Genomic DNA, 27,256 nt, shown 5'->3' with positions numbered 1-27,256 from the left:
AAACATTTTCTTGTGAAATTATGACAAGTAGACTGAATTACATCTTCCAATGGAATTATTACAGTAGAATATTTGCATCTACTGAGGAATAGGTTTTCTGCATTACTGTGCAGATGTTATGATTTTTTTAAAATCAGAGATATTTAATCTCTCTAGACATGCTTTTTTCAAATTTGGCTAAAATGCTTCAATGTAATTGAAAATGAAAATTTCCCAATGATATTTGAAATTCAGAAATACTAAAAATTAATTTGAATAATTTTGAGTGTCAATTAATGTCAGGGATCCTAATTAGAGGATGGACTTGGACAGATTCTTCATTCTTTTCTAGTTATCATTCCTTCTCAGCTTGTCTGCATAATTAGTTCCTTTCTACAACATAATCTGAATTTTTAAGATCCATCTTTCCTTTAGTCAAATAATCACATAGTTTAACAGTAATTTAAAGTCTAATCTCTTGTAGGTAAAGCCATCTTGGTAAACATTGTTTTGTTTAGTAAAAAAAGAGTGGTATTGCTTCAGCCAGAATCACAAGTATTTGAGATAAATTTTTCTCTGGGAATCATTATATTTTTCTTATATAATATGAATATTGAACGAATACAAGTTATTGAATATGGTTACTTTTCGCATAACTTCTGCTTCCTTGGCATTGTTCTTTGTCTTTTCTTTGTGCTTGGCTTCTTGGTTTCCTTTTCTTCTTCTAGAAGAGAAGCTCCTCCTCTCATAATGAAAACTTGTTTGAAAAGCTATGACATTCAGTAAAAGTCTTTCTAGACTTCAGTGGAATTTGAGAAGCTCCCCCCAAGGGAGCAGAAGAGTGGGGTTGCAATGGGAGGCTTGGCACATGGTTCCTTTGGAAACTCTTCCAAGGTCTTCTGTTTCTCTAGAATCATGGCAACACCACAACAAGCAAGGAAACACCTTTTTCTGCTAAATTAAACATACAGATTATACAAAGGAAGACCTTGCACTTCTGCTTGTTGGGAAGAAAGAGTGTAAAGTAATTACATTAACCCTTAAACATCCAGAATAAACCAATGAACATGTTCATCAGTCAGTGTTACAGATGATCACTGAGACCAGTATGTGCTGCAGCATCGTCCTCAAAAGCTAGAGGGCATTACATTAATATAAGCTGATGCTTATATTAAATGTACTGGAGAGTTGAAGGGAAAAAATATTGGCTGCAAATTCCTGTAAAAAGACAGAGCTCCCCTCCATCCTCTTGCACTTCCTCAAAAGAGTCATCTAGGTCAGTACTGGTTTGGGATCTTACACCAAGACCTGGAAGACAGCTGTGGAAGTTCATTCTCCTGACTCTCCTATAGGCTATGAGGAGCCCCTTTTGCCAACCCAGCTGTTGGCTGTACACCTGCAGGTGGGTGCTCTTTGCTGCCCCTGTTCTGCTTGGAGACAGCTAATGGGAAGAGCTGAAACTGTGAATTACCTGCACAGGAAGGAGAGGACAGGGCTAAGGCACTCACAAGTCATTGTGACCTGCCAAAGCACTCTCTTGCTTGTCACTTCCTCCAGACCTGAACTGCCCAACAGTATAAGCAAACATATTACTTAATATGTTACTGTTAGATGTAACCTATTAAGCCATCTAGACAAATATTTAACTCTCATATGACAGCAAACTTACGTTCACCAAATGTATTGATGTCTTCTAGTTGGAGAAGTACTAATCTTCAAATACATTCCCAAAGAAAATTACTAAGCCGTCAGATTTGATTGATATTACTTTTATCTAAGAAAACCTGATTTTTAAACTTTTTTACTGTTCACACTGCATGTTTCTGACTTCTCTTCACTCTGTTGTCCCCAAGCCCACTTATTTTTATATTGTGAAATTGTTGTTGACTTGCAGGAAAAGTGAATACAAACATTGTTCATCCCTCTTAATCTGATCCATTCTTATTCTTCCAAATCCTCTTCTTCAATTGATTTTTCATGTTTCTGTCCTTCTTGGTTTGTTGTGGATTTATTTGTTTGTTTGTTTACGAGGGAAGGAATTTGAAGCCTGCTCACAGGTTTCACTTTGGAAAGTCTTAGGCAGGTGCTGGTGGCTGATGAACCTACTTCCAGTGTCTACAGTTCAATGCCAGTCCCACAATGTGAAAATATGTTACTTCCTTTCCCAAGTGAATGAGTGCCATGATTTAAACATCACCCAGTTTTGCTGAGCATGCTCCAAGATTTTGGCAGTTGGGGATAAACAAGTAACAGATTTATAACTAAAGTTATTAGATGTGCACATTTAATTTGCCCCCTTTATAAAGTAGATCCCGTTTTTACCACTCGATTGAAAACACTTTTGGTTGATCTCAAAAGTCATCTGGACATGATCCTGGGCAACTGTCTCCAGGTGGCTTGGGAATGTGGGCTGGATCAGATAGCTTCCTGAGGTCCTTTCCCACTTCAGCTGTCCTGGGGTTCTGTGAAAATGAGGACACATCCCACAGTTTGATGGGAACGTTCAGCCATGAAAGACTCTTTCACAAATGTTTTCTCTTAACCTTTCGCTTAATCTCTTTAAGCCATCCACTGCTTGAAACACTTTGCAATTATTGGGTCTGTAGCAATGGAAGTCTAATGTTGTTGATTATGTGGGAGCCATTGGGCCTTTCCATACTGGCAGAGTCATGTTCAATTATTTTACTTTATGAATACCTTTATTTTAAATGCTACATTTAAACTAAGTGGGACATATCCCTCCTTGCACTGTGTAGTAACAATTTTTTATATTGTGGTCATATATCAACTATGGATAATTTATCTTTCATGGATGGCTGCCCCTTTTTTCTGTAAATGTTTTTACCTACAACCTTACTGTGCATACACTGAAAGTGCTGAAAGTACATAGCTAAGGAAATTACTAACAGAAAAAAAACCCCAACTAATCTAATTGCATTTCAATGTACTTATTGGGCTGCTGACTGCAAAGGTAAATAACTTTTGTGGCCACTGCTGAAAAAAACCCCAAACAAACAAACAAAAAAACCCTTTTCTGCCAAAGTGAATGTTTGATTTGTATTACTTTTTGAGAAGATGCCAGTCAGTTTGCTGCTGTGGTCTTCACAGGGGTTGAGTGTGCTGGCCAACACATTAACCTGTGTGTGAGCTGTGTGTACACCAAGAGTGAAATTGTATGGCTGCCAGACCCATGGCAAAATCCCCCTTGGCTTCCATGGATGCATGTCTCACTCACATGGTGAACACTCACACAATCTCTACCTGAAGTCAATAGTTTGTGAAGCCTTTGGGAATGGCCTGAGGAAAGCCAGGTTAACCTTGTGGGGAAGACTGAGAGCTGTGCCAGGAAGATGGCAGGGATGCAGGGAGAAAGTCCCAATTTGCCAAGGATGGGATCCAGCATGGTCATATAGGGTCTCTTGCCATGACTGGCCTCCTGCTGGCTCTGGTGGCAGGGCCACATCAGCGGTCTTGGTGGTGGAGAGCCACCCACCCTACTGCTGTGGCCGCTTCTCTTGGTCCTTGTGGTACGGCTGTTGCCTGCCCGCACAAAGGATTGGCTCTGTTTGCATCTTGTGTCCATCGGAAACCATCTGCCATCATGGGAAGAGCACGACCGTGGAGACAGAGCTTGCAGCAAGGTGTCTTCCATCACACCTCAGAGCCTTCCAGCGCCACGGGCGTGACAATGCCATGCTCCTGGGTGGTGTCACCAGACAGTTCCTGTGCCCGGGCCCTGCCGCGCGTCCCTTCAGGCCCAGGCGTCGTGTCCCAGCCCAGCCCCGCCATGGCGCCAAGGTGTGTGAGCCCCGCCCCCAGGAGCGCGGCCAATGGGAAGCCTTCCCACCAGGCCTCGCCTTGCCCCAGTGGCCAGCGGGGTGGGCGGGGCTCCCAGAATGCAGCAGATGCAAATGAGGCTCCACCCATCCCGCCCTGCGGTGCAGCGCCTGGTGGTCATGTGGCAGCCTCGTGTGATGGGCAAGGTGTCACCAGGCTCCTCCCCGCCGTGACGTCACGGCTCTCGCGAGAGCGCTCAGTACTGCCCCTTAGAGGTGTGAAGGGGCGCAGGTGAGCGCCAGGCTGGGCCACGCCCCCACGCGAGGCCCCGCCTCTAACCCCGCCCACCCCGTCCGGAGAGCCAATGGGAGCGCTGGCTGAGTCTCTCCCCATTGGCTGGCTGCCTGCCATGCAAATGAGCCTCGGCGTCATTTCCTCTGGTAGATCGAGCGCCATTTTCTCTTTCTGGCGGTTGATGCGGCGCGGGCGGCGGGCGCTGAGGGAGGCGCGCGCGGGGCGAGGCGCGCGCGGAGCCCCGGCCATGGCGCCGCCTCCCGCGGGCGCGCACTGAGCGCGGCGGCGCCGCCGGGCCGGGAGGCACCGGGCAGCGCCGGGGGCAGCGCGGCAGCCGTGAGCGGCGGTGCGGGACCGCGGCGGGCGGCGGCGGTGGCCGCAGGAGGAGGAGGAGCGGGAGCGAGAGCCAGGAGGAGGAGCAGCGGCGGCGGCGGCTCCGCCTGCAGCCCGGCCGGGTAGGTGCGGCGGGGCGGGGCGGTTGCGGCTCGGCGGGCGCTGCGAGCTCTGAGCGGCTTCCCCGAGCGGGCGGGGAGGGACGGGACGGGTCCGGCGTGGCCCCATCGGGAGAGGCGTTTTCCGCGGGGATGCTCCCCCGATGCTGCGGGCAGCTCGTTGTCACCTCACGCCTCGAGTGTTGGGTATTTGATTCTAGGTCGCGCTTCAGCGATGGAGTGTCTAAGGAACCAGCTTAATAGCTTGCTTTGAAATCTGGACTAATAATTTTAATTGCTTTTAATCAATTGTTTTGGTTTGAAACAGGCTGTGGCAAACTGCGGCAGGGACAGGAGTGACACACGTGCAGAGCCAGCACTTCATCACCGGTTAATGGAACCAGTTAATGGGACGCAAAATTACGTTGAATACTCTTGTGGTGCCTCAGCAATGCATACATTTAGAAAGAAAGTTTATGAATAATGTAAACAAACACAACCCATACAATGTAAGCCGTGAAAACCATTTGAATGCACTTGCTTTGTGGTCGAGAGCAGGTAATGGGGAGTTCCAGTTGTCCTGGTTTGTAAACAGAATAAAAGACACGTGTGTACCTCCTGCTGCAGCGGTCCAGAGTCCTGTACCGTCAAAGTTATGAACAACTCACTTTCAGCAGATAACGTTTTGATGGGTTAATTACTTGGGAGGAATTGGATGTTGTCCTTAGCAGTCTTCTGTCAATCAGAAATCTGTGTTAAAAACAGTTGTAAAGAGCTATAATGAAATACTTAAAAATATTCCTGAGATATTTGAATATATTCTAGAAATCCTAGTGCTCCTTTTAATAAACTTAATCTTTAATTTTGATTAAAAAAATTAGTTTCTTTAGCACAATATTTAGAGGAACTGGGTGAGAAATAAAGAATATGATAATCTGTAATAAGTCTTATTATAAGGTATAGTGTATATGATAAGCTGTAATAATTTATGTCATTTGTTTCATGGAGGTTTTGTGGAAAACAACATCTCCCACAAATTACAGCAAATCTTTAGAAACAAGAGCACTCACAGTTTTGGTACACCTTATGTTTTTCCATTGGGAATTGCTGGATTTGGGCTAAGTCTTAGTGCTGGTGGAGCTGGTTTGTGTTTGAACACTTTAGTTCTTCTGGAACCTGTTGCATAGCCCTGGGGGGGTTGAGGTTCAGTTCTGTCCCCTTTCTGACTTAGTAAGGTTCTGGATTGTCTGTGCTCTGGACTGTTGTGTGCATTTGTAAAGTGCAAAGTCTTTGGGTCACACCAAGCTGATGAGTGCAGCACAAATGCAGTGGTTCTTTCTCCTGGAATAGCTGCACTCAGGGTGTGACTCTTCTGCTCATATACACATAGGGCTGACAAATCCTGCAGGATTTGAGTGGGCTCCATCAGATGCTTACATCACCTAGGATGAGCTTGGATCGTGTTGGATTCAGGTTCTGAAGGGATGCCCAAAGGAGTCAAAGTATTGTGTGAGTTAGTGTTTTAGGAAGGCTCCAGGAGTTTAAATGGTAGTGTCCCTTCATCCCTTAGCCTCTTCTCACCAGTCTTGGATAGCAGGGACTTGGTTGTGTTTTAATGAACCATCACAATAGCTGTTTAAAGCACAGTAGCTGTATTTAGTGATTTGAATTTGATATGTTAGGTAAGATGTGCGTCGTTGTGCTGCATCTCAGTCTATACCATCACGTGTCTTACTGCTCTTCATTGTGTGTTAGCGGCTGTTGAGTGATGGTTGTCTTAGTGTTGGGCCAGGTGACCTTTTTAACAGGTATGTGATTTATAGCCATGAAAAGCGCAGAATTATTGCGATTCTTAAGAGATCTATGATTTGAAATGCCTGGAGGTTTCTGATGTAGCTGGACAAAGAAGAGTTAAATTTTTTTCTTAGCTGAGATTTCTATTAAGTTGCTCTTGGATAGAAATTTGAATATAAGAAGATAAACTACTTTGACCAGAACTGCTCTTTGTAAGTTTTAGTAGAATATGTTTTAAATTACAACAGATTAAACAATGAACAAAAATAGCATCCATTCTATTTAATTAACTTTTTCTTTAGGATGCCTTCTTCCCTCTCCCTCCATAGGTTGGATAAGCTTTGATGGTGCTGATGTACTTGTAAATCTGGTTAGGTCTCGTCCAGGAAATGGAACTGACAATGTAATGTGTGGTTGAGTAGATACCCAGGTGTGACTTCTTAGAGGCTATGTGGGCTTACCAGAAACAATATAAAATTGGTGGGGGTAAAATTTGGTATGAGCCAAACTCTCATTCTTCTGGGCAGTTTCTTAGTGCACCTGTCCTCCTAGCTGCTCTCTGCCATCCAGTGTTCTTGTTCCTTGGGTTCTTGAAAATAGATTACATGCTGTCATTCTGCTTTCAGGAATGAAGCAGTTTTTATTGTTTCTGAACTAATACTGAATTGTCAATTTCTGATTTACTATAATGAAAATAATTTGTGGGGACCCTGGGAGGTATTCCCTGGGCTGGGGAGACAGGGTTTCCTCAGGGGCTGTTGGGACCCCATTGGCTCCTTCCCCTGTTACTGTCCCTCAGCCACTCTCTCCCTGTTCTCCTATTAGCCCTCATCTTTGTACTGCCCAAGAGCATGGTTCAGCCCCTGGGGAGAGGGGGAAACCGGGACTCCCCTCATGAGTGTGCCTTGGACCCTGAACATCTCACCGTGTGGCTGAATTAAACATCTGTGGGTACCATGCAAAGGCTCTTTTTGCTTCCTTAACCTGGACTTTACTAGCAGTGTTCTGGCTGCAACATAATTTTGTATTGGTGCTTGTCAGTTCTGAAAACTGCTGAAATACAAGTTGGTAAACAAACTTTTCAAAATACTCCAACCCAAATGTTCCACACCTGTACATTTTTATAAAGGCTCTATAGAAGGTACAAACCTTATAAAAAGACCAAAGAGATTACAAAAATCTTTCTCAGTTACTAATGCCAGTTACTAGATAAAAGTTACAATAACTTAAGAATGATTAAATTTCCAAGGCAGATACTATGAAAGGACAAAGTTCCATTAGTCTTTCATAATTTCCCTGCTTAAAGCAGTTATTTGGGCAACCAGCAAGTGAAGGCAAACCACTTAGGACCACATCTGGAGATCTTGCTTCGGTACAGATTATCTGGTGTCTAGAAGGGTTACTTTATGGCTATTTTCTCCGTGGATCTTCAAACATTCCTCTTTTTCTGAAAACTCTAGAAATGCCTGATTATCTAGTTGACTGGATTTTGCAGGAAGTATTTGCATGCCCTTTGAAGGCACATATGTGCATCTTCCTTTTGCCAGCTCCATACCAACTCCATTTTCATTTGCTTGCAAATGCCTACTTCCTGTAGGAACACAAAAGTGGGGCTTATTTCTTGTAGGGAATAAAGCTCTCGATGTGAACGCAGTCTGCCACTGGAGGAGGCTGCCCAGAGGCTGCCAAACCTGACTGGCCAAAACAGAGTGCCCTGGCTGCAATTAATGATTGAGCCTGCTTATAGGAAGCTGGACTGGGTGTCCTCTCAAGGTTCCTTCCAAGGTGAATAAGAATGTTTCTAAGAAGTAGAATGAATAGCAATTTAGCATTTTGTGATGACTTCTCACTTTGAAGAGGTGCAGTGTTAGTGTTTTTTCCTTTTTTTTGTAATGCAGAGAAATAATAGTAAAAGGTAGTTACTTTAAAAATTGGCGTCTTTGTCTACCAAGATACTGTGCAGACTGTTACCTTGTCTTTTAGACTAGTCTTAAAATACTGCAGTACTGCTGGAAGAGAAGAGTTGCATTTGTGATCTTTGAAAAGTCAGATGTAGTTAGTTAGGTGTTACAATCTATGGTAACAAATACAGAAACGAAACAAACCCGTAGTGTTGAATAAAGCTCCACTGTGTATATCATTATGGAGATCTTAGCCAAATAAGCAACAGATAGGAATAGCTTGATGGCTAAAATGTCTCGGTGAGAGTTGGATGGCCTTGTTAGAACTGAATTTGAGACATCAGCTCTAAAATTATTTTATTTTGCTAAAAACTTGACTTGGTTCTGTTTAAGAAGTGGCACTGGTCTGCTAATCCACTACCTCAGTGGATTATCAGGTTTTCTGGAAACAACAATTAAAAGCTGTGAAGGATAAATTTTTGTCTCTTAGGCAGCACAGTAATACGATCAAGACTCTTGGTGACCCTTGTTCAGTTTAACTGCAGTCCTTTTGTATTGAATTTGCTGATTAAGAATGGAATGTGGACCAACAAATTCATGGAACCAAAGTGCAAACTAAAGCTCGAGGAATGTCCAAAATAAAAGAAAAATTATTAGTATGAAAAATGTGGATAATAAATTTTATAATAATCAAGGAATTAAACTGAGGACTTGAGGGAATAAGCTTAGAAGGTTGATCTTTTGTGACCTTTATGATGGGGCAGTGCTGGTCTAATGGATAGAGAGACTCCAAGAGGGTAGATTTAGGTTGGATATTAGGAAGAAATTCTTAACCGTGAGGGTGGTGAGGCACTGGCAGAGGTTTTCCAGAGCAGCTGTGGATGCCCCATCCCTGCAAATGTTCTAGGCCAGGTTGGATGGGACTTGGAGCAATCTGGTCTAATGGAGGTGTCCCTGCCCATGGGAGTAGGTCTGGAACTAGATGATCTTTAAGATCCATTCCAGCCCATACTGTTTCGTGGTTCTGGTGTGAGAGCCTTCAAGATCCCTACTCCCAAGAAGGTTGTTTAAATACCTACTGAATGAAATTGCATATGATTGCACATGGTGGCCTTTGGGTTGAAGACCAACTGTTTGAAAACTGGAAAATAATTTCTATTCAAGATTTTTCTGGTACGGTGGAGGTTTTGTTGTGTTTTTCTTTCTCCTGGATGCATAATTTAAGGATAATTAATAATTTTATTTCTTCTGTATTAATAATTTCAGAATGATTACTGGTTAAGAGAACTGTTGAGGTACATAGAATGCATATGCCCCTATTGACTGTTTCTTATTTGTGAGCTAGACATGCTTCAACAAATGCCTGCATCACCTTCTTCAGGAGCATCAGTGTTTGAGTTGGAAGACTGAGATGGGGAAACTGTTTCCATTGGAGCCTAATGTATTGAACCATATTTCCTTCTGGTTGATCACCACTGGGCATGGTGGTGTCCAGTCAGCTCTGTTGTTACAGCACCACACTGGACTGTGGGGTAGATGTGCATAACCTGCTGTCATAGAGGGACTGATCTTGAAGCTTTAACTAGAGACTCTGCAAATTCCTGGTGACTTCAAAAAGAGTATTTTATGTAAAATTTTTGCTCACTGCATTTTGAGAGAATGCCAGACTGGTTACTCTGATTTATTCCATTCCGTATAGGTTCATGTTCTACACCCACCCTGATGGTATCAGAATGTCTTCTGGACTTGGTGATAAAAAACATTAGAAAACAAGAGTAGTGTCTGTCAAATGGGGTTCTCTCTCCATTTCTCTCTACACACCTTTCCTTTCAGAGGAGAAGAAGCAAAGAATAGTATGTGAGTTGTTTGAATTTTAATCATAAACCCTTCAATTGTATGTTTTGTACATAAATTAAGGTTTGGGGTGGTTACATACAGACTGGAACATTTTTTATATAGTTTGTGGGTTTTGGGGATTTTTTGAGCCTTAGCTTGTTGCTGGTGTCTTATGTGCAGGGGGATTTTGCAACTATTTGCATGAAAGTGCTGTCATTCAAAGTAGAGCTTTCGTGTTGGCAGGGAGCTTGCTTTTTTTGGTAAAGTACAGCTTTTCAAGACATTTGAGACTGTATGTGCTGAAGTACTGTTTGGAGATTTCCTCTATTTTTTTTTTTTTTCCTGTTCAGGTGTGTCCTGAATGGATAAATTGTTTAGCAATAAGAACTAAGATGTTGCAAATGCTGCTGGATCCTTTGTCATCTATTTAAGCACCAAATACTGGAGAAGCTTCCAGTGACCTTTTTCAGTTCAGGCTTAGGTTTTGCTTTCTGTGTCCATTGTAGTTTCTTAAAGCTCAGTCTGATCTTGCTGTAATCTAGGAAGGAGTTGACGAAGGCTGAGCTTTTGTTTACTTCTAAAGCTGAGCCTGTGGAGATACCTTACAAGTTTACAAAAGTAGAAGCTTTTGCAGGAAATCTAGATTTTACTAGCAATCATATTTTAAGCATTTAAATGGTTGATAGCAAACAAAATTTAAAAAAAGACTTCTCATCTTGATGCTGACATTTAAGGTGAAAGGTATGGAATTTCTCCTTAAATGATAATAATTTTCTGAATAGAACTTAACAAAATTCTGGTGTTCATGTTGTTTTACAAAAACCCTACAAAATCAGTGTTCCTGCCATGTAGATACAAGGAGATCTGAAAGAAAAATTTGGAATTTTCTGTAGATAGAAGAAATATAAAGATTCTCCTCTTCCCACTACATTCTGTTTCCTTTAAAATCAGTCAACTGTTCTATTTGGGAAATGCTAATGAGCCCACTTCTTTGGCTTAAGGATTTTGGGGTTTCATATTTAAGAAGTGGCATCCTGGCCCATATTAGCAAGAGTGTCTCCAGGACTGGGGCACTGATTGACCCTGTACTCAGCACTGGTGAGACCTCACCTTAGGAGCTGTGTCTAGTTTTGTGCCCCTCAGTACAGGAAAGACATCGAGGAGCAGGAGTGAGTTCAGAGAAGGGCAGTGAAGCTGGGGAAGGGTCTGGAGCACAACTCCAGTGAGGAGTAGCTGAGGCAGCTGGGGGTGTTTAGCCTGGAAAAAAGGAGGCTCAGGGGAGACATTATTGCTCTACAGCAGAAAGGAGGCTGTAGCCAGGTGGGGGTTGGTCTCTTCCCCCAAGTAACAGGAAATGAGCAAGTTGCACCAGGGAAGGTTTAAATTGGATATTAGGAAAAACTTCTTCAGAAAAAGGGTTGCCAAGCACTAGAATGGGCTGGCAAGGGAAGTAGTTCAGTTCCGATTCCTGGAGGTATTTAAGACACGTAGGTGTAGTGATGAGAAGCATGGGTAGTGACTGTGGTGGGTTAATGTTTGAACTCGGTGATCTTAGAGGTCTTTTCTAACCTAAATATTTATATGTTCTGACTTTCCAGATTTTAGTTCTTATTTTAACACACTTAAATGCTAGTACCTATGTTCAAGTATTTAGTCCGATTTTTAATTCCTTTTTGTTTTTCCTCTTCTTTTTTTTTTCTGTATCTTTTGATTGTTGTGGGTTTTTTTTTCCCAGGAAAAGTGCAAAATGTTTCAAATTCCTGTTCAAAACCTTGATAGCATAAGGAAGGCTCGAAAAAAGGTGAAGGACATTCTTGTGGATCTTGGGCTTGACAGCTGCAGGGAATTGTTGAAGGTAAAGTATTTGAAAGAATGTAAACCAATCTGAAATGTAAACTCCTGACAAATATTTCACTTTCTGGTGTATCTATGGTACGTTTTTGGTCCTTACATCAGGGGTTACTTATTACTGGCTGCTCATACCCAGGGCATGAATTTGGTGTGTTAGTATTTAACAGTGCGAGAGGGTGTATTTCTTAACGAGATGTGTCATAGATGGTGTCTCATATTCTGTTAGTAATGTTTCAACAAAAAGAAACAGTGCAGCTTTAGGAAAAAATACCATAGACTAATGAATTGTTATTTGTGTGCAATGCAGCAACTTCTTAAAATTGTTCTAAGATTTCAAGCAGATGAGGACTTGAGTCTCCTCAAAGACATTCCATCACATATCAAGGGCAAGCCTCCGAAGGGACATACAAATCATCTGCGTTTCTGAAAATGGATAAGCCTTTAAACTTTGTGTCTGGTGAAAAATACCAAAATGATCTTACCAAGTTGTAGTTTGGTTCTGTATCTTAAAAAGTATGTGCAGGTGTACTGGGGTGATTAAGATAAACTTTGTACCACTGTTGCCACTTTGAGAAGGAAATTTGTGCATCAGTCAGGAAGAATGCACACCATCAGATTGGCAGCCCAATACCAGAAAAGGTGCAAACACAGCAATGTAACTCTTATTTCTTAAAAATAGTGTCTTTCAGTGAGCTGGTGCACAGGCTTTTTTGGCTGTTGAGTACATTCCTTCATATTGACAAGAGGTTGATTGCTTAGGTATGACAGTACTAAAGTAAATATAATATCCTATAAGGGTGCTGTTGTGTGTTTTGTGGTGGTTTCTTTCTGAAGCTCTGTAAGTAATTTGAAAAAAATGTTCAAGACCAGATGCATAACTGCTTTTGGAACCTTCTTTGTTATTGCAGTTGAACAGTTTTGTATATATCTAAATGTTGTAATAGCGCAAGGAAAATCATAATATCTATTAATTTCCATTTACTTGCTCTTTTTATTTTGTTGATATTCTGTAATCACGCTTGTAACTCAGGAGTCTGTCTTGACCATTGGAAGCAGGAATGTTTTGATGGTGGCAGGTTTTTAGTATGAAATGCTTTTGGTCTCTTTTATTGTTGCATGAACTTCAATGATAAATAAGTAATAAGTTGTTTTGTATTTGGTTGGGTTTTTGGTTTAATGTGCGTTTAGTTGGTTTTGGTTCATTTTTAAGTAAAAAATGGTGGTGGGAAACCCAGCAAACATTTCCACTGTAGAAAAACCTCTGAGATTAGGGCCAAAAAATACTCTATTAGGTTTTTTTTTTTTTTGCAAATAATTCTTGCTCAACCAAGTTCATAACTTCAGTTTGTTTTTTCTGGGTAATCTGGGGCTGGTTTTGGTGCAACTTTAGCAGTATAGCTTGATTTGTACTTGGTTCATATGATGATGGTATTTCTTTTTGGTAGCATGGGATGTGTGAGGTTTTAATAAAACTTAGAATCTTAGAAGGCCTGAGTTTGAAGGCACCTTGAAAACCATCTAGTGAGTAGTACCTAAAGCTTGTTTTCCCAAATATTGAGATTGATTTCTGGACTCTTTATGAAGGGGCTGGACAATGTAAGAAATGGATTGAAATATGATATGCTACAAACATGACCTGAATCTGGTCTTGTGTTGTTGTAATAATGCATGGACAATAGTTGGTGAGGAAGATGAGGGAATGTAATGTATGACTAGTACCTCTCTGTACTAGTCATACAGGATTAGTTTTTAGGCTAATTTGTCTCTGCTAGGAAGGAAACATGAGCATTTTGGCAGGAGTTTGATTCTCCAAGTTTTGTGTTTAAGTACACTGTAAGGTCAGAGGTTTTTCTTTAATAAAGCATTTTAGCTTCTCTAACATACTGTGGTCTTTAGGGCCATGAAGGTGATTGGAGGGCTGGAGCTCTTCTGCTTTGAAGCTGAAGACATACTGAGAGAGCTGGGGTTTTCAGCCTGGAGAGGAGAAGGCTTTGGGGAGACTTTATTGCAGCCATTCAGTACCTGAACAGGGCTCATAAAAAGGAGGGAGAGGGACTTTTGATACAGACAGATAGGGGCAGGACAAGGGCCAGCAATGTTTTAAACTGAAGGAGCGTAGGTTTAGATTAGATGTTAGGAATAAATTCTTTATTCAGAGGGGGCTGAGGCACCGGTACAGTTGCCCAGAGGAACTGTGGATGCCCCATCCCTGGCAGTGTTTAAGGCCAGGTTGGATGTGGCCCTGGGCAACCTGGTTTAGTGAGTGGCATCCCTGCCCATGATGGGGGGGGGCTGGAACTAGATGATGTATAGGGTCCTTTCCAACCCAAACCATTCCATAATTCTGTTCTATGATTGTGTCTTCATTTAAACTCTCAGTTTTTTATGTTTTTGTTAAGGAAAACCATGGTAGTTTTAATACAGAGGGGAGAACAGTTCTTAGTTTAAAAATGTTTTTCTCTTCAACTTAAAAATACCTATTATGCATAAAGATTAATCAGGCTTCTCAGAGGGCTTTGGGCTTTGTTCCTTTCCCTTCACCTGTTTTCATCCCCTCCTGGAAGTGAGTAATGTGGAAAGGTCATAACTAATTAGTAGATCTTTGTTTAAAGCAAGTGTTCACAACAGCCATTTGCACCACTGACAAGTTGTATTGATAAGAATGGTTATTTTTATTAGTAGATATTCCTCTGTAGGAAATAGCCATTTCAGCAAAATTATCTAGTCGTATTTCCTGTGTTTGGCTTGTGGGAATCTGGTGTTTAAGTGTAAGAGCCTGTCACTCAAACCAAAAACAGAACATGCTTCAGATAAGCCATAACTTAAAAAAAACTTTTTAACAGTGTGTGATTCACTCCAGCATGTTTGTCTGAAAAAGTTTTAGTAAGTCTCAAGTCTCTTCATTTGCTCTATCAAAAATAGTTCACTAAAATTCTGGGATTTCTCTTGTTGCATGCAAGGGTTCTTTCTAAGGTTCCTGGGGGTTTTGTGGTTTGTAATTTTTTTTGTTTGTTTGTTCAGTTGGTTTTTCTGTGGTTTTTTTTGTTGTTGTTGTTTTTTTGTTTGTTTGGCTGGTTGGGGTTTTTTTGGTTTTTTTTTTTTTTGGTTGGTTGAAGGGCAAATACGTGACTCATTCAGTGTCTAGGGTTGATTAGATTGCAGGGGATTTGTTTATTGTTGCCCTGAGCTTTTCTGGTTTCTCTTTGAGCATACTTGATGGTTGAAAAGTGTATTGCAAACTCAGCTGCTACTTTTTTCTAAACTCTTGAATAATGAAGTTAAAATCAAATTATCACTGGCATGATGTTCTGGCTTGCTGTAATCTGCTGAACATGTAGGAATGCTCATATTTGCATGGTGCAAATGGACAAGAGCCTAGTGCAGACAGAGCCTGCATTCAGTAGGATTAATTTTTTTTTTATTATTGAAGCTTTGTTGCTCCTTGTTGCTGACTATATTCTGTGTGGCTGCTAAATTTTACATCACACAAACTATTAGGTTTATGAATTCCACTCCTTTTGTAAGGCCATCTGATCCTTAAATGTTACTTATCTGCTTCTGCTGCAATGGGGATTGGTGAAGAGGTGAAAATCATGCCTTCTCTAAGTATCTGCAGAGTTTTGAGTGAAGAGGGATTTGTGAAAAGGAAGAATGTGAGGGGAGAAGAGATACAGTTTTCTATGGGTAAAGCCTGGATTTGTAGCCTGTGTTCCATCCAAGGCATTCTGGGTGTGCTGTTGAATCTAGTTTAGGGTCTTCAGAAATCCTTAGTAAATAGAAATCTAGCTTGGATTTTTTAGGGGTTTCTTTTTGTTTTTTTTTTTTTTTTTTCCCCCCCATTAAGTTTGTGTTTAAGTATGTGTGGGTCTCAGAAATCTGGAGATGAACTTTGTATTTTTAGGATAGTAACTGGCTTTGGCTTGAGGGATGTGAACTGCTCTGATGGGATTATTAAAAGAAGGCTGTAAGGACAGTTGCTTTCCCTAACACAGTTGCTGTAGACACAATAATATTTTGCTTTTGTAGGTTCAGGAAAAGCAGCTCTTGGAAATCAGCTTTTGTGAATGTCTTGTTTTTCCAAGTTAGAAGTGTAACAGTGTTACGCAGATTTAATAGTAAAACCTGTTGCAAAGTAAACTGTAGTGGTTAGTTAATAAAGCGATGAACTAAGCAATGAAATATTACCAGTGAAGGAGGAGGAAGGTAGTGAGGAAAAATACTGTGAACTTCGCTGGAAGCAGTGGAATTCAAGTGCAAATATTTTCACTCCCAATATTATTTTCAGTAACTATGAAATGTTCAGAATTCCTACTCTATTATTAGGCAGTCACATGAACAAATATTTGAGGTAAAATAGCTGGTCAAAGAAGTAATTTCTTTGAATGGAATTTAGAGACTTCTGAGTTATCCTCTGTGTGGATTTTCCTTTTTTATTTTTCCTTATTTCCTGTTGAGAATTTCTGTATATCCAGAACAGACTGCCTCATTTTAATTTCTTGTTTTTATTTTACTTTTAGAATCTTAAAAGTTTTGATGCAGGTGAAAACTACTTTTGTAATACTTCATGGAGTGATGTCTCTCCTTGGGACCCTGTGGGCAAAAGGAAGGTATGTATGTTTGTGACACAAATTCTGGATAAATGTGTTGTGTGGAGTTGCTGAATTTGACAGTTTTCAGAAATTGGAATGCAGCTTTTTTGTGGAAAAAAATAGCTTTAATATTTGTTTTCTAAGTGCTATTAGTCAGGGAATAATCTTACATTTCCTGTTTGTTTTTCCCTGTAATGCAAGTGGTTGTGAGGATTTCAGTTACCATTTTCAGTCTTTAAGGATACAACCCTGAGCATCAGTGTTTAAGATGTCACACTAATATTTTGCCTTTTTAGCCTAACCTAATATGTAGTCTTCGCATGGTCTTCTCTACAACATGACTCCTGTTTCATTGGAAGGATTTCATAGCTGCAAGTGGATTAAGATGAAATTATTATTAGTGGCTTGGTATGGGGGCAGTGAAAAACGTTCCAGTTATATTTATGTATGTGAAACAGCTTTTAGTTCTATATAGCTAGATTCCACAAGATAGGCAGGATTGAGATGAACAATTCCATAATTGTATATAGTCTCAAGTTTCTAAGATGCTGCGTCTAGTGGAGTATGTCCAGAAAAAAATGTAGACTTGTTAGTCTTGCTGAAGAATCTTGGGGCCCCTCGTGGCCTTCCTTTGGAAGACCTGTCAATGAAATTCAGTGTGGAATTGATAACACATTGCTGTGGAACAGGTTGTGTTCTAAACTGTGTCTTTTGGATACTAACCTTGTTTGTATCAATTTTCTTTAAACAATTTTGGTTTATTAATGTATATAATTTACATATCATCCTGACTAGATTTGGGAGAAAAGAAGCTGGTCTTTCAGGATGTTCTATTCCAAAGTTGTTGCCATAAGGGGAAAATAAATTGTTTCCTCCTGTAAACTCAGTAGGCTTGGAGAAGATGTCTGTGTAAGTGAAGTTGGTGGTTTCCACCGTTTGTATTATGTTTAGGGAGACATTAACAGTTCTGGCAGACCTTGGTTTTTTTGGAGGATGTTCTGTTTTTCTGCATGATTCTAGGTTGTGGGGAATGTGAGACTACACAACAAAAAGTACTACTGTGTTCTTGGGTAGGCTCTTTGAAGGAGGGTTAATTGAGTTTACTGCAATGTCTCTAATAAGCCGCCTTTTGGATTCCATTTATACAGTTGAAGGTTGGTCAATCTCTAAGATGCTTTGTTTTTCCTAAGTGGCTTGTAATTCTTATTTGCAAACTTTCTATAAAACTGGCATGACATTGGTAAGTTTTGGTGAACCTGAAAAAGCAGGTGAGTGAACAGAAAAAGCAGATGAGCATGCAAAAACATGCTGGCAGAATGGTTTGTAAAAGGGTTTGTGTGGAAGAGCTTTGTTTCATACAGAGAATATCAAAGCAGTGTACTTCCACCTGCTTCTGTTCAGCTGAAAGAGAATTGTTTGGAATTTTTGCTGTGTCATTTTACTCCTTCAGAAGTAGTGAGGCGTATCTTCTTGGTAGTGTTCTGTGTGCTTCATTAGTTCATTAGGGTCAGTGGCCTTTCTCTAGGCAGGATACTTCAAGATTGATGCATCTGATAATTTGCTTTGTTGCGTTTACTAGCAGCTAAGATTAGACATCTAAAGAGTATAAATAGAGGATAATTCAGTGATAACTTTGCAGCATGCTTCTTCAGCAGCCTTAGCCAGCCAGTGGCATTGTCTGACCCAGTCTTTTGAATTGGGAGATTAGATTTTGGTTATCATCCAGAGACCTCCTTGCGTGGTATTCACATTCTCTGAATAGAGAGAGACATAATTCTCTCTCCCAGGCTTTTTCCTGGGAAAGGCAGTGAGAAAGCTCAGAGAAGGGAATGAAAACAATTCTTATCTCTATTCGCTGCTCCTGTTGTTTGGTATGTGTGGAATGTGTTATGGAGATTGTTTACTGAAAGGGATTTGTTAATTGGGTTCTGCTGATGGTTGTTTGGACTGATTGACCAGTTGGGTCAAAGCTGTGTTGTGACTGTCTGGAAAGGGTCACAGGTTTTTCTTTAATATAGTATAGTTTAGTGTAGTATTAGCGTAATATAATACAGCTTAATAAAGCATTTGTTCAGTCTTCTGAATCATGGAGTCAGAGCACATTATTCCTTGGCTGGGGGATGCCCAGCCTCGATACTCCTAGTACTGCTAGGAGATGGCTGGCTGTTGTCTGTAGATGGCTGACTGTAACCTGCATGGTTATATGACATGGCAAAAAAAGCCCACCTGCAGGTGTTGTGTTGCTGTTCTTCAGTGAAATGTATATGGGTGATCTGACTGGGCTGGATGCTGTAGTGGCAGAACAGCTTGTTCCCCTTGGGTTCTGTTTCATGAGAATAGGAATCAGTGAGGTGAAAAACATGTCTGAGGGAACAGACTAGATTTTTGAGATTGCATATTTGTCACGTGGATGTTGCTATGATTGATTCTGTAGTTTTTGACAGGAGCCAGGGTTAACTTCCTAGGAAGTTGATCAGAAAAAATGGTTTCTTTCAGTTTTTCAGAAAGAACAAATGATGTTCATATGGATATGAAAAGCGGTGCTGTCATGTGACATATAACTGAGAAAGGAAGTCACTAGTTAATGCAAGATAGATATGTTCTTAAGCAGTTAACGTACTCATTCTAAGAGGAATGTGTATGCTCTATACTGAGCGTTTTTGAGGAAATTTCGCAAAGAAATTACTATGATGGGATGTCCAGTATGTATGAGTTAATATAAATTGTATGTATGAGTTAATATGTTGCTGCTTTATCATAGCAGGGGGTTTTACTACTTTCTATTATTATTTTGGCTCCAAAAGAATGTTCTTTAAAAAATCATTTTTTTATGGCTTTGTTGGGAAGGTCTGGAGAGTGTTCAGTGAAGAATAGGGTGTTGCAATACAGAAAAATCCTTGCCTGTAGGAGCTGCAGGGGGTCAGGACAGCCGGGACAAGCGCAGATGAGAGATCTCTGAACTGGGTCTTGGGACTTGTGGTTTATTGCTGAGGGCGTGGGTGCGGGGGCCCTGCTTGGAGCTGCCAGCCACAGCTCGGAGCAGGCCCCAAAGAGAGAGGTAAAGAGAGTGGTAGAGAGAGAATGAATGCAAGAGTGTGGTAAAGAAAAGATTAAGAGAGAATGAATGAATGAATGGTTCCCATTACAATAAATCTTCTTCTGTGTTGAATATTCTAATTCTTACTAACCAGTCTAATAAAAGATACAAATCCTATAGCATTTACATACAGCCTATAAGAATCATTACATTACCATACTGTGTTACATTTTAAACCCTAAAAACTACTCTTTGGACCCTTTCTGCTAAGCTAGTAGGGTCTGCTGTGACCCTTGGACCTGTCTGCAAGCAGAGGGTATTGTTTCATCAAATGGGGATTACCTTCAGCTGGCCATACTATTGTTTTCCAGTTGTTCAGTAACTTAAGGTATCTCAAAGCTTGCTTTCATTTCAATCTCACTTATAGTTTCCGTATTCTCAAAATCTTTTGCCAGACAATCATATTTATAAGGCTTTCCTGTATCATCTTTCCCAACACTTGCCCGTTCTGCTTTTTGGTTTTTTTTGTCCAGTAGATAGGAACTGGTCCTGAACTAAACAAAGCTTTAAAGGTGTCAGATTAAAAGGGCTGGTATTCCTAAGGCTTAACATCTGTGTATAGTGGGGATACAGATTCTTCCTGTCTTGTTCTGTGATTCCTGTGTTTAAAAACAGGCTTCAGAATTACTTCTTGTGAACTAGGGTAGGAGTAAACTCATGTAAGGCTTCAAATTATAATGAAACAAAAAAGGCACAAATCTTTCTCCCCTTCAGAGTGTAATCTTTAAATCTGCTTTTTTCAAAACCAGAAGAAACTGAGAAGATACATGCTATACATCCAGTGAAGGCATTTTTGACAGGTGATAGTGCAGATTTAAACAGATAACAGGGGCATAGGAACTGACAGTTTCTAAGAGGATGTTTCTCTTTTGTTTACAGAGATACAGAACAAAGCCGTACTGCTGTGGCTTATGCAAGTTCTCATCCAAATGGCTTACTTCTTTCAAGAATCACTTGCATCGCTACCATGAGGATGAAATGGACCAAGAGATGGTGGTTTCTTGCCCAAAATGTGCATTTTCTTCTCGGCCCAAAGTAGTGGGAGAACACATCTGGATGTTTCATTCGTTTAATAAACGAATACAGAACTATACAGTCAGCATTTTGGATGGCATGAAACAGTTTAGGAATGACATCATAAACTTCACGTGCCTAAAATGTCAATTCACAGACACCTTGTATTACAATATGAAGAAACATGTGCTGATGAACCATTTTGAAAACTTACTAAGTGCATATTTCGGTGAGAAATATGATGAAAGTACACCGAATTCAGTTGAGTTCTACTGCAAAAAGTGTAATGCTTCTGCAAACAGCCCAGATTCTTTAATGTACCATGTCTTGACAGCTGAAACACACAGAGACCTGGAGAACAAACTTCGATCTCTGATTTCGGAACATATTAAGAAACCTGGGCTTGTAAAACAAATGCATATCGCTCCAAAGCCTGTCCCAGGTCTAGCAACAGCTGCCCCATCTGCAGGGCCTGTTGTTGTCCCAGCAGGTTCTGTGACAACTCCAGCTTGCATCCAGGTTGCATTTCCACAGAATAATCAAAACCAGAGCATGGTGCACACACAAGCAGTTCAGAACACAGTTGGACCAGTGACTGTCCCAAGTGCCTCTGGCAGCCTCCCAAGTACCGCCTGTGCTCCTGCCGCTACATCCTCACAGGTCGCTCTTGTGCCCAGCAATCCTCCTGTGGCTCAGAACAACCTTAGTATTCAGCCATCACCTTCACAGGCTGTCATTGTTTCTCATGGGCTCCGTCTTAATCATTCTGTTGGGACCATAAATAGAGCTGTGGCCCCTGCGGTTCTTCCTCTTAATCAGCCTGTCAGGCCTGGGGTCTTTCCTGTTAATCAAACCATTGGGACTATAAACAGTCTGGTTCCAGCTGGAACGCTCCCTGCTGCTCAACCTGTCGGCCCTGTGAGTCAACCAATTGCACCAGGAGTCCTCCCTGTGAATCAACCAGTTGCTCCAGGAATTCTGTCTGTCAGCCAGTCACTTGGGAACATGAACAGACCCGTTGATCCCAGGGGCCTTCCTGTGACACAGACAGTTGGGTCGGGTCTTCTCCAGCTTAACCAGCCTCTTGCCCCTGGGGTGGTTCCTGTCAGACAGCCTGTTGGACCTGGGTTCCTTCAGCTTAATCAACCCGTTGCCCCAGCAGTTATCCCAGTCAATCAGCCAGTTCAGCCTCCGGTTTCTCAAGGCACAGCTTTTTTGACTGCGGGCTCTATACTGCGGCAGTTGATTCCCACTGGCAAGCAGGTTAATGGGATACCTACTTTCACGCTGGCTCCCGTCTCTGTTACTTTGCCTGTACCTCCCGGTGGTGGAGTAGCCACGATGACACCTCCACAAGTGCCCATCCAGCTCGTGCAGACGGGATCAGTGGCTCAGCTGTCCCAGTCACCAGCCAATGCTCCCTCTCCTCCTGTGGTTCTGACCTCTGACAATGTATCCTTGCAAGCCTCCCCTCCTGCTCCTGAAACAAGCCAGGCTGTTAGACAGGCCAAGCAGTGGAAGACCTGCCCTGTTTGTAATGAGCTTTTCCCCTCAAATGTCTATGAGGTGCACATGGAGGTGGCCCACAAACCAGTTGAAGTAAAAGTGGAAACCCCAGAACCTCACAAACTTGCAGCTTGTGCATCCTTTCTAAGGATGACAGAAAAGGCGATCGGGTGTTATGCTTGTAAATGTTTTCTCTGTGAGGAAGAGCTCATGAAGCATATCTTCATGCATGGCTTATCTTGCTTGTTTTGCACAGGTACTTTCTATGACTTAAAAAGCCTCGTGGAGCACAACAAAACTGCACACAATGGGAGAAAGGAGTTGCATGCAAGTTACAGCAACAGAGGAATTCAGCTAGGTAATGATGCTCAGGGTGGCCTTGTGTTCCCACACTTCGATTTCAACACAGTGCTACCAGATGAAGACATGGGTGAAAGAGAAGTACATTTGGCAGTGCTTGTTGGAATATATTCAACAGTTCTTGTCCCTGTTTACATCAAAGTGAAACCTCAGACAGCACAAGTGAACAGGAGATGCACCAGAAAAATGTTCACCTGTCCCTTTTGCTTAGGTACGTTTGCTGGTAGAGAAACCTATGAAAAGCATTTGAAAGAGAGGCATCATATAATGCCAACTGTGCATACGATTTTAAAGTCTCCTGCTTTCAAGTGCATCCACTGTTGTGGTGTGTACACTGGAAATATGACTCTGACAGCTATTGCTGTACATTTACTCCGTTGTAGAAGTGCTCCCAAAGACACCAATTCGAACCTGAAGATGCAGCTTGAGCGCACTGAGAGGAAAGACCTGCTGTTTGTGAATGGTGAGAAGCATCTTTCTGTGGTACTGAAAAGAAAGCAATCAGATTCCTGCTTTGTTGCAGAAGACCAAAGGAATAAGGAGCAGCAGCCTCTGAGCTTAAGTACTGGCATAGCTCTGACTGCAGAGAACGAAGTAAATTCAGGGGTAGTGCCTTTTAAACGACAAAAGGTTAGGACTGAGATGAGGAAACTTCCTTCTAGTGAGGATCTTCGCTTTCTAGCAGTAGATCCTAATCAGTATGATCACAATTCATATGAGGCGCAGAAAGAGTTTTTGTCAGACTACTTTCACAAGAGGCCATATCCTTCTAAAAAAGAGGTGGAATTACTTTCCTTGCTGCTATATGCGTGGAAAATTGATGTTGCATCATTCTTTGGAAAAATGAGGAATACATGCTTAAAGGCAATAAAACATCACAAACCATCTGTGCTGCTTGGTTTCAGTATGTCTGAACTAAAAAACGTTAAGCACACTTTGAATTTAAAAGATGGACTATTGGATATGTAACTCAGCTTTTTGTAACAGCTAGAAGCAATCCATAATGGCATACTTACAATTTAGCAGTTTATTATATTGTTTGTTTTAACTTGCAGACTGGCCTGTTGAAGGGTGCAGTAATACAAGAAGTATCGTTCACTTGTGACTGTTATTGTGAAAGGCACACGTAGCTGTGTATTTTAAATGCTAAAACCTTCAGACTTAAACATCTGGAATTTGTTTTAGCTTTTTAACTTCCCCAGGGGTAGTGTTGTGGGGGTTTTCTTTGTTTGTTTTGTTTGGATTTTTTTTTGTTTTGTTTTGGTGGGGGTTTTTTTTGTTGGTTTTTTTTTCCACTTCCATTTATTTTTCTTCCCCTCCAGACTTCTATTACATTTTTTATACCACCATGTAAAACCCTTGTCCTTGTTAAAACCAAATTTTATTTTATTTTTCAGCAGTGTTGTCTTTTCTAAGTAATTAAAGGTGTAATGTGGGTTAAAATAACAAGGTGAACTATGTGAAAAAGATTAATTTGATTATTTGTATTTTTAAGTCCTGATATTTTTGACCTGTTTCTGGTTTATCTACTGAAGCAGTGGCCATTACATCCATTGCCCCATCAAATTCCCAGCGCACTGGTAGCTGTGAAATACATGGCATTGTGGTTTTTTCCTTGGTCAGAATACCTGTGCCAGTTTAAATCTGGTGATCTGTGGTTCCTGCTGAGTATTAACGTTAGGGGCTTTTGGGTGCCCATTGAAGTGTTACAGTGAACTGACTTGAAATCGTTGTGTTATCTGTTAAATAGATCTTGCTAACCAGAAGTGTTTATCCTTTTCATTTGGTGTTGAAGCCTAGTTGTTTATCTATTGATCAAAGCAGCATTTTTTTTTTCAAAAAACAAAGCTGCTTTGGAGAGTGTCAAATTGCTTTGATACATGGAGTATATGACCTCTGTGCATGTCACTTATGTGTGGAACCCCTATCCAAATATTACCCAAATTTGGTGAAAATTCTGACATTTTAAATTGCTGTTTTATGAGGTAGTAACAGAGCAGAGCCTACTCCCCAGCAAATTAGATCCTGGCTTGAAGTCCCTTGGGTCAGAAATGGTACAAACTGAATCTGGATGAATTGGTAGCATTAAGACTTTTAAACTGTTGAGTACTTGAGCCTGTGATATTCATGTAGTGATTGGTTCTTGTTGGCCTGGAGAGAGCATTGTATAAAACCCAAACAGACCTCCCTTCAGTATGGACTAACATCTCTTGCAGATTGCAGAAGAGCTGTTGGGAAGGTTCACTTGAGGTGAAGCACAAACTGGTGGCCACATTGAGGCCTTGTTGTGTGCGGTCCTTTCTGGATATGCTTGTTTTCATCTGGCCTGTCAAAGAGTGCCTCCAATACCAACAGCCAGTTACATAATAAATAACCTGTAAGATGCATTGGTTTTATTTCCTCCTCTTCACCCCCCTTTCCCCACCCTCCTTTCTAAGAAGAAAAAATTAAAGTTCACTTGTGCCAGTGTTAGAAGGAAAGGGTGACATGCCCAATGTTATTTCTATTTTTAAGGTAGTAAGTAGACTTTTGCCCTGTGCCGTAGGAACTTTTTAAAGCAGATGCAAAATCTTTTATTGATGTTTCTGGAAGGGTGTGACATTTTTAGCAGAATTTGGTGACTTCCTGCCTGAGGCTTTATAAGCTGTTTGGAGTTATATTTTGGATAAAATCCTAATATTTTCATATTTATTGCTTCAAAGATTTTTAATGTATATGTAACATAAGGTTACGGCTATTTGGAAAAAGCTATTAATTTAATAGCAGTGTTAAACAAACATAAACAATATTTATGGGATCAGTTGCACACCACACCCCAAAAAGTGGTTAAGAAACTGTGTTCTTATAGCCTCATAATAGCTCATTAAAAAATAAAATATACTAGGCCATAGCAGAGAGTTCATGAAACCAGTTCAGAGGGCTGTGAGTGAGGAAGAGGGATGCTCTCTAGAAGACCTGAAATGTAGGCATTACTCTCGCTCTTACAGCCTCTGTCCTGTGAGCCCTGTCATCTTTGGGGCAGTTCTGCTGGTTCTGGTGAGACTCCAGGACTGGGGTTTGGCAGTGCGCATCTGGGAAAGGCTTGCCATGAATGGGGAATGATTGTAGAGGGAGCAACATGGCTGTGGGGAGCTGGGAAGTCATTTCGTGGTCCAGCCATGCTTGGGGCACCAAGGGAACAATCCAGTCTTGCCAGAGTTTTCCTACATAGTGTCCAGTGTTGATATTAAATGCTTTATTTATTGGATTTTAATGTCATAATTTCAAATAAACCATATTTTTAACTTTCTCTTAGGTGTGTGTACAAATGATTGCCTATCCATCCTCTTCCCTCTTTTAATTCATTCAGAGAATTTTAAGTGAGCATTTTTTTGGTGCAAAATGGCTGTTGAAAGAGACAAGAGGAAAGTGAGATGTAGAACTTGGATCTAGATGCTTCAGGTAGTTCTTAGTAATTATGTATTATCTCAAATAATACATTATAGTAATTATGTATTATCTCAAATACTGGTCGCTGCATTTTTCCCTGGAGACTGATATTCCTAAATCTTGGGACTAATTTGCTATCACTAAATGCTTGAGCTCTTGTTAAGTGGGTACTGTAGAAATAAAAACCAGATGAATTTTGAAATGTGAAAGTGGTGACTGAGAACGCAGTATGGTTGTGGTTTTCAAGAAAACCGAGGAGCTTGAAAACAGCCAAGTTAAAAATCAATGGCTTTAACTAAATTGGGCTTTTTGCTGTGGGCTTCTCACAGGTGAAGTCATGTAGATAGAAAGTCAGGAAACACTGCTGCCTCGGCCTTGGCCTCCACATGGGTAGTTGCCTCTCTGGCACTTCTCTAAGGACAGAGCCTCACACTGCTGGGATATGGGAATGGGAAAACAGCAGGCTTTATGATTACAAGTCCTTGAAGCATGTGAAGGGAGCTCTAGTCCACTGTGAAAGAATCCCAGTTGGGAAGAATGCTGGTTGGCTTGCAGGATGATGGTTGCAAGTACTTCTTTTCTATGGAACTGAAAAAGTCCCAAATCTACATGTATTCTGCTTCTGGAATGCATTGGTCTGGAGAGGTGTCTGTGTTTGAGCAATAATACTTTGTTGTGGTACCGTGTCTTGGTTTGAAAAGACAGGAGTCTGTGAAAGAAGGCAAAAGCCTCCTGTGAAATGGAAAAGGTAAACCCCCTCCTTCCGAATTATCACAATTTCAGAATTAAAAGGGCTCTCAGGCAAAGATATGGGAATGGGAATAACAGTTTTTTTACTAGGAAGAAAAAAACAACTAAATAACAATGTAATTTAGCACAAGCAAAAAACCACTGGCAGAGTGAGAAAAACCTGATACCCTGAGAAGTCAGGGTGTTGATAGCAGTCCAGCCAGATGGTGGCTGCTCCTCCTGGAGCGGCGATCTGCAGAAGGGTGTAGATCCTTTCTGAAGATGCGGCGAAGGAGCAGCTGGGCCTTGGTTCCTGATTCCTCTGGGAAATCCAGCGAAGAAGGCTGTCTGTGGTCTCAGAAATGCTTGTTTTATGGTGGCAGGGATGCTTGGCTCCTCCCTCTGGGTGGAGCATCTCCCAATGGGATGATGTAACTAATCTTACCAGCCACAGTGAGTAATTCAATAGCCCATCAGCAGGAGATTATCTTCCTGGCAGTGTCATTGTTCTTGAAAGAGATAAGAAAAACTGCCTAACCCCCAACAGATGGCAAAAATAGAATACATGCTTATTTTACAAGCCAGGACATACCTTGAGGTTTTTGCTTGTGAAATATTGTGATAACTTGTTACTTGAATGTGTGTAGTAGGAATGATTGTTATTGTATT

The 27,256-nt window shown here is 41.2% G+C and overlaps 1 protein-coding gene across 3 annotated transcripts; it reads left to right on the top strand.

Moving 5' to 3' along the window:
- Positions 1 to 4,363: 4,363 nt before the first annotated feature.
- ADNP2 (ADNP homeobox 2) lies at positions 4,364 to 25,718 on the top strand. Of its 3 annotated transcripts, none has more exons than XM_064422041.1 (5): positions 4,364 to 4,505; positions 9,876 to 10,029; positions 11,748 to 11,867; positions 16,381 to 16,470; positions 20,429 to 25,718. In XM_064422041.1, the coding sequence occupies exons 3-5, from the start codon at positions 11,760 to 11,762 to the stop codon at positions 23,396 to 23,398; spliced, it is 3,168 nt and encodes a 1,055-aa protein (XP_064278111.1). In that variant the 5' UTR covers positions 4,364 to 4,505; positions 9,876 to 10,029; positions 11,748 to 11,759; the 3' UTR covers positions 23,399 to 25,718. The 3 variants fall into 3 exon arrangements, with proteins under 3 accessions (XP_064278111.1, XP_064278092.1, XP_064278101.1); XM_064422022.1 differs by having other exon boundaries at positions 4,365 to 4,505; positions 9,876 to 10,033; XM_064422031.1 differs by lacking the exon at positions 4,364 to 4,505 and adding an exon at positions 4,890 to 5,039 and having other exon boundaries at positions 9,876 to 10,033.
- Positions 25,719 to 27,256: the final 1,538 nt, after the last annotated feature.

The sequence above is a fragment of the Passer domesticus genome, chromosome 1 (assembly GCF_036417665.1).
Source record: "Passer domesticus isolate bPasDom1 chromosome 1, bPasDom1.hap1, whole genome shotgun sequence".
Taxonomy (NCBI): Eukaryota; Metazoa; Chordata; class Aves; order Passeriformes; family Passeridae; genus Passer; species Passer domesticus.
Note: the sequence above shows the minus strand (reverse complement) of the source record. Positions and strands in the feature narration are given on the sequence as shown.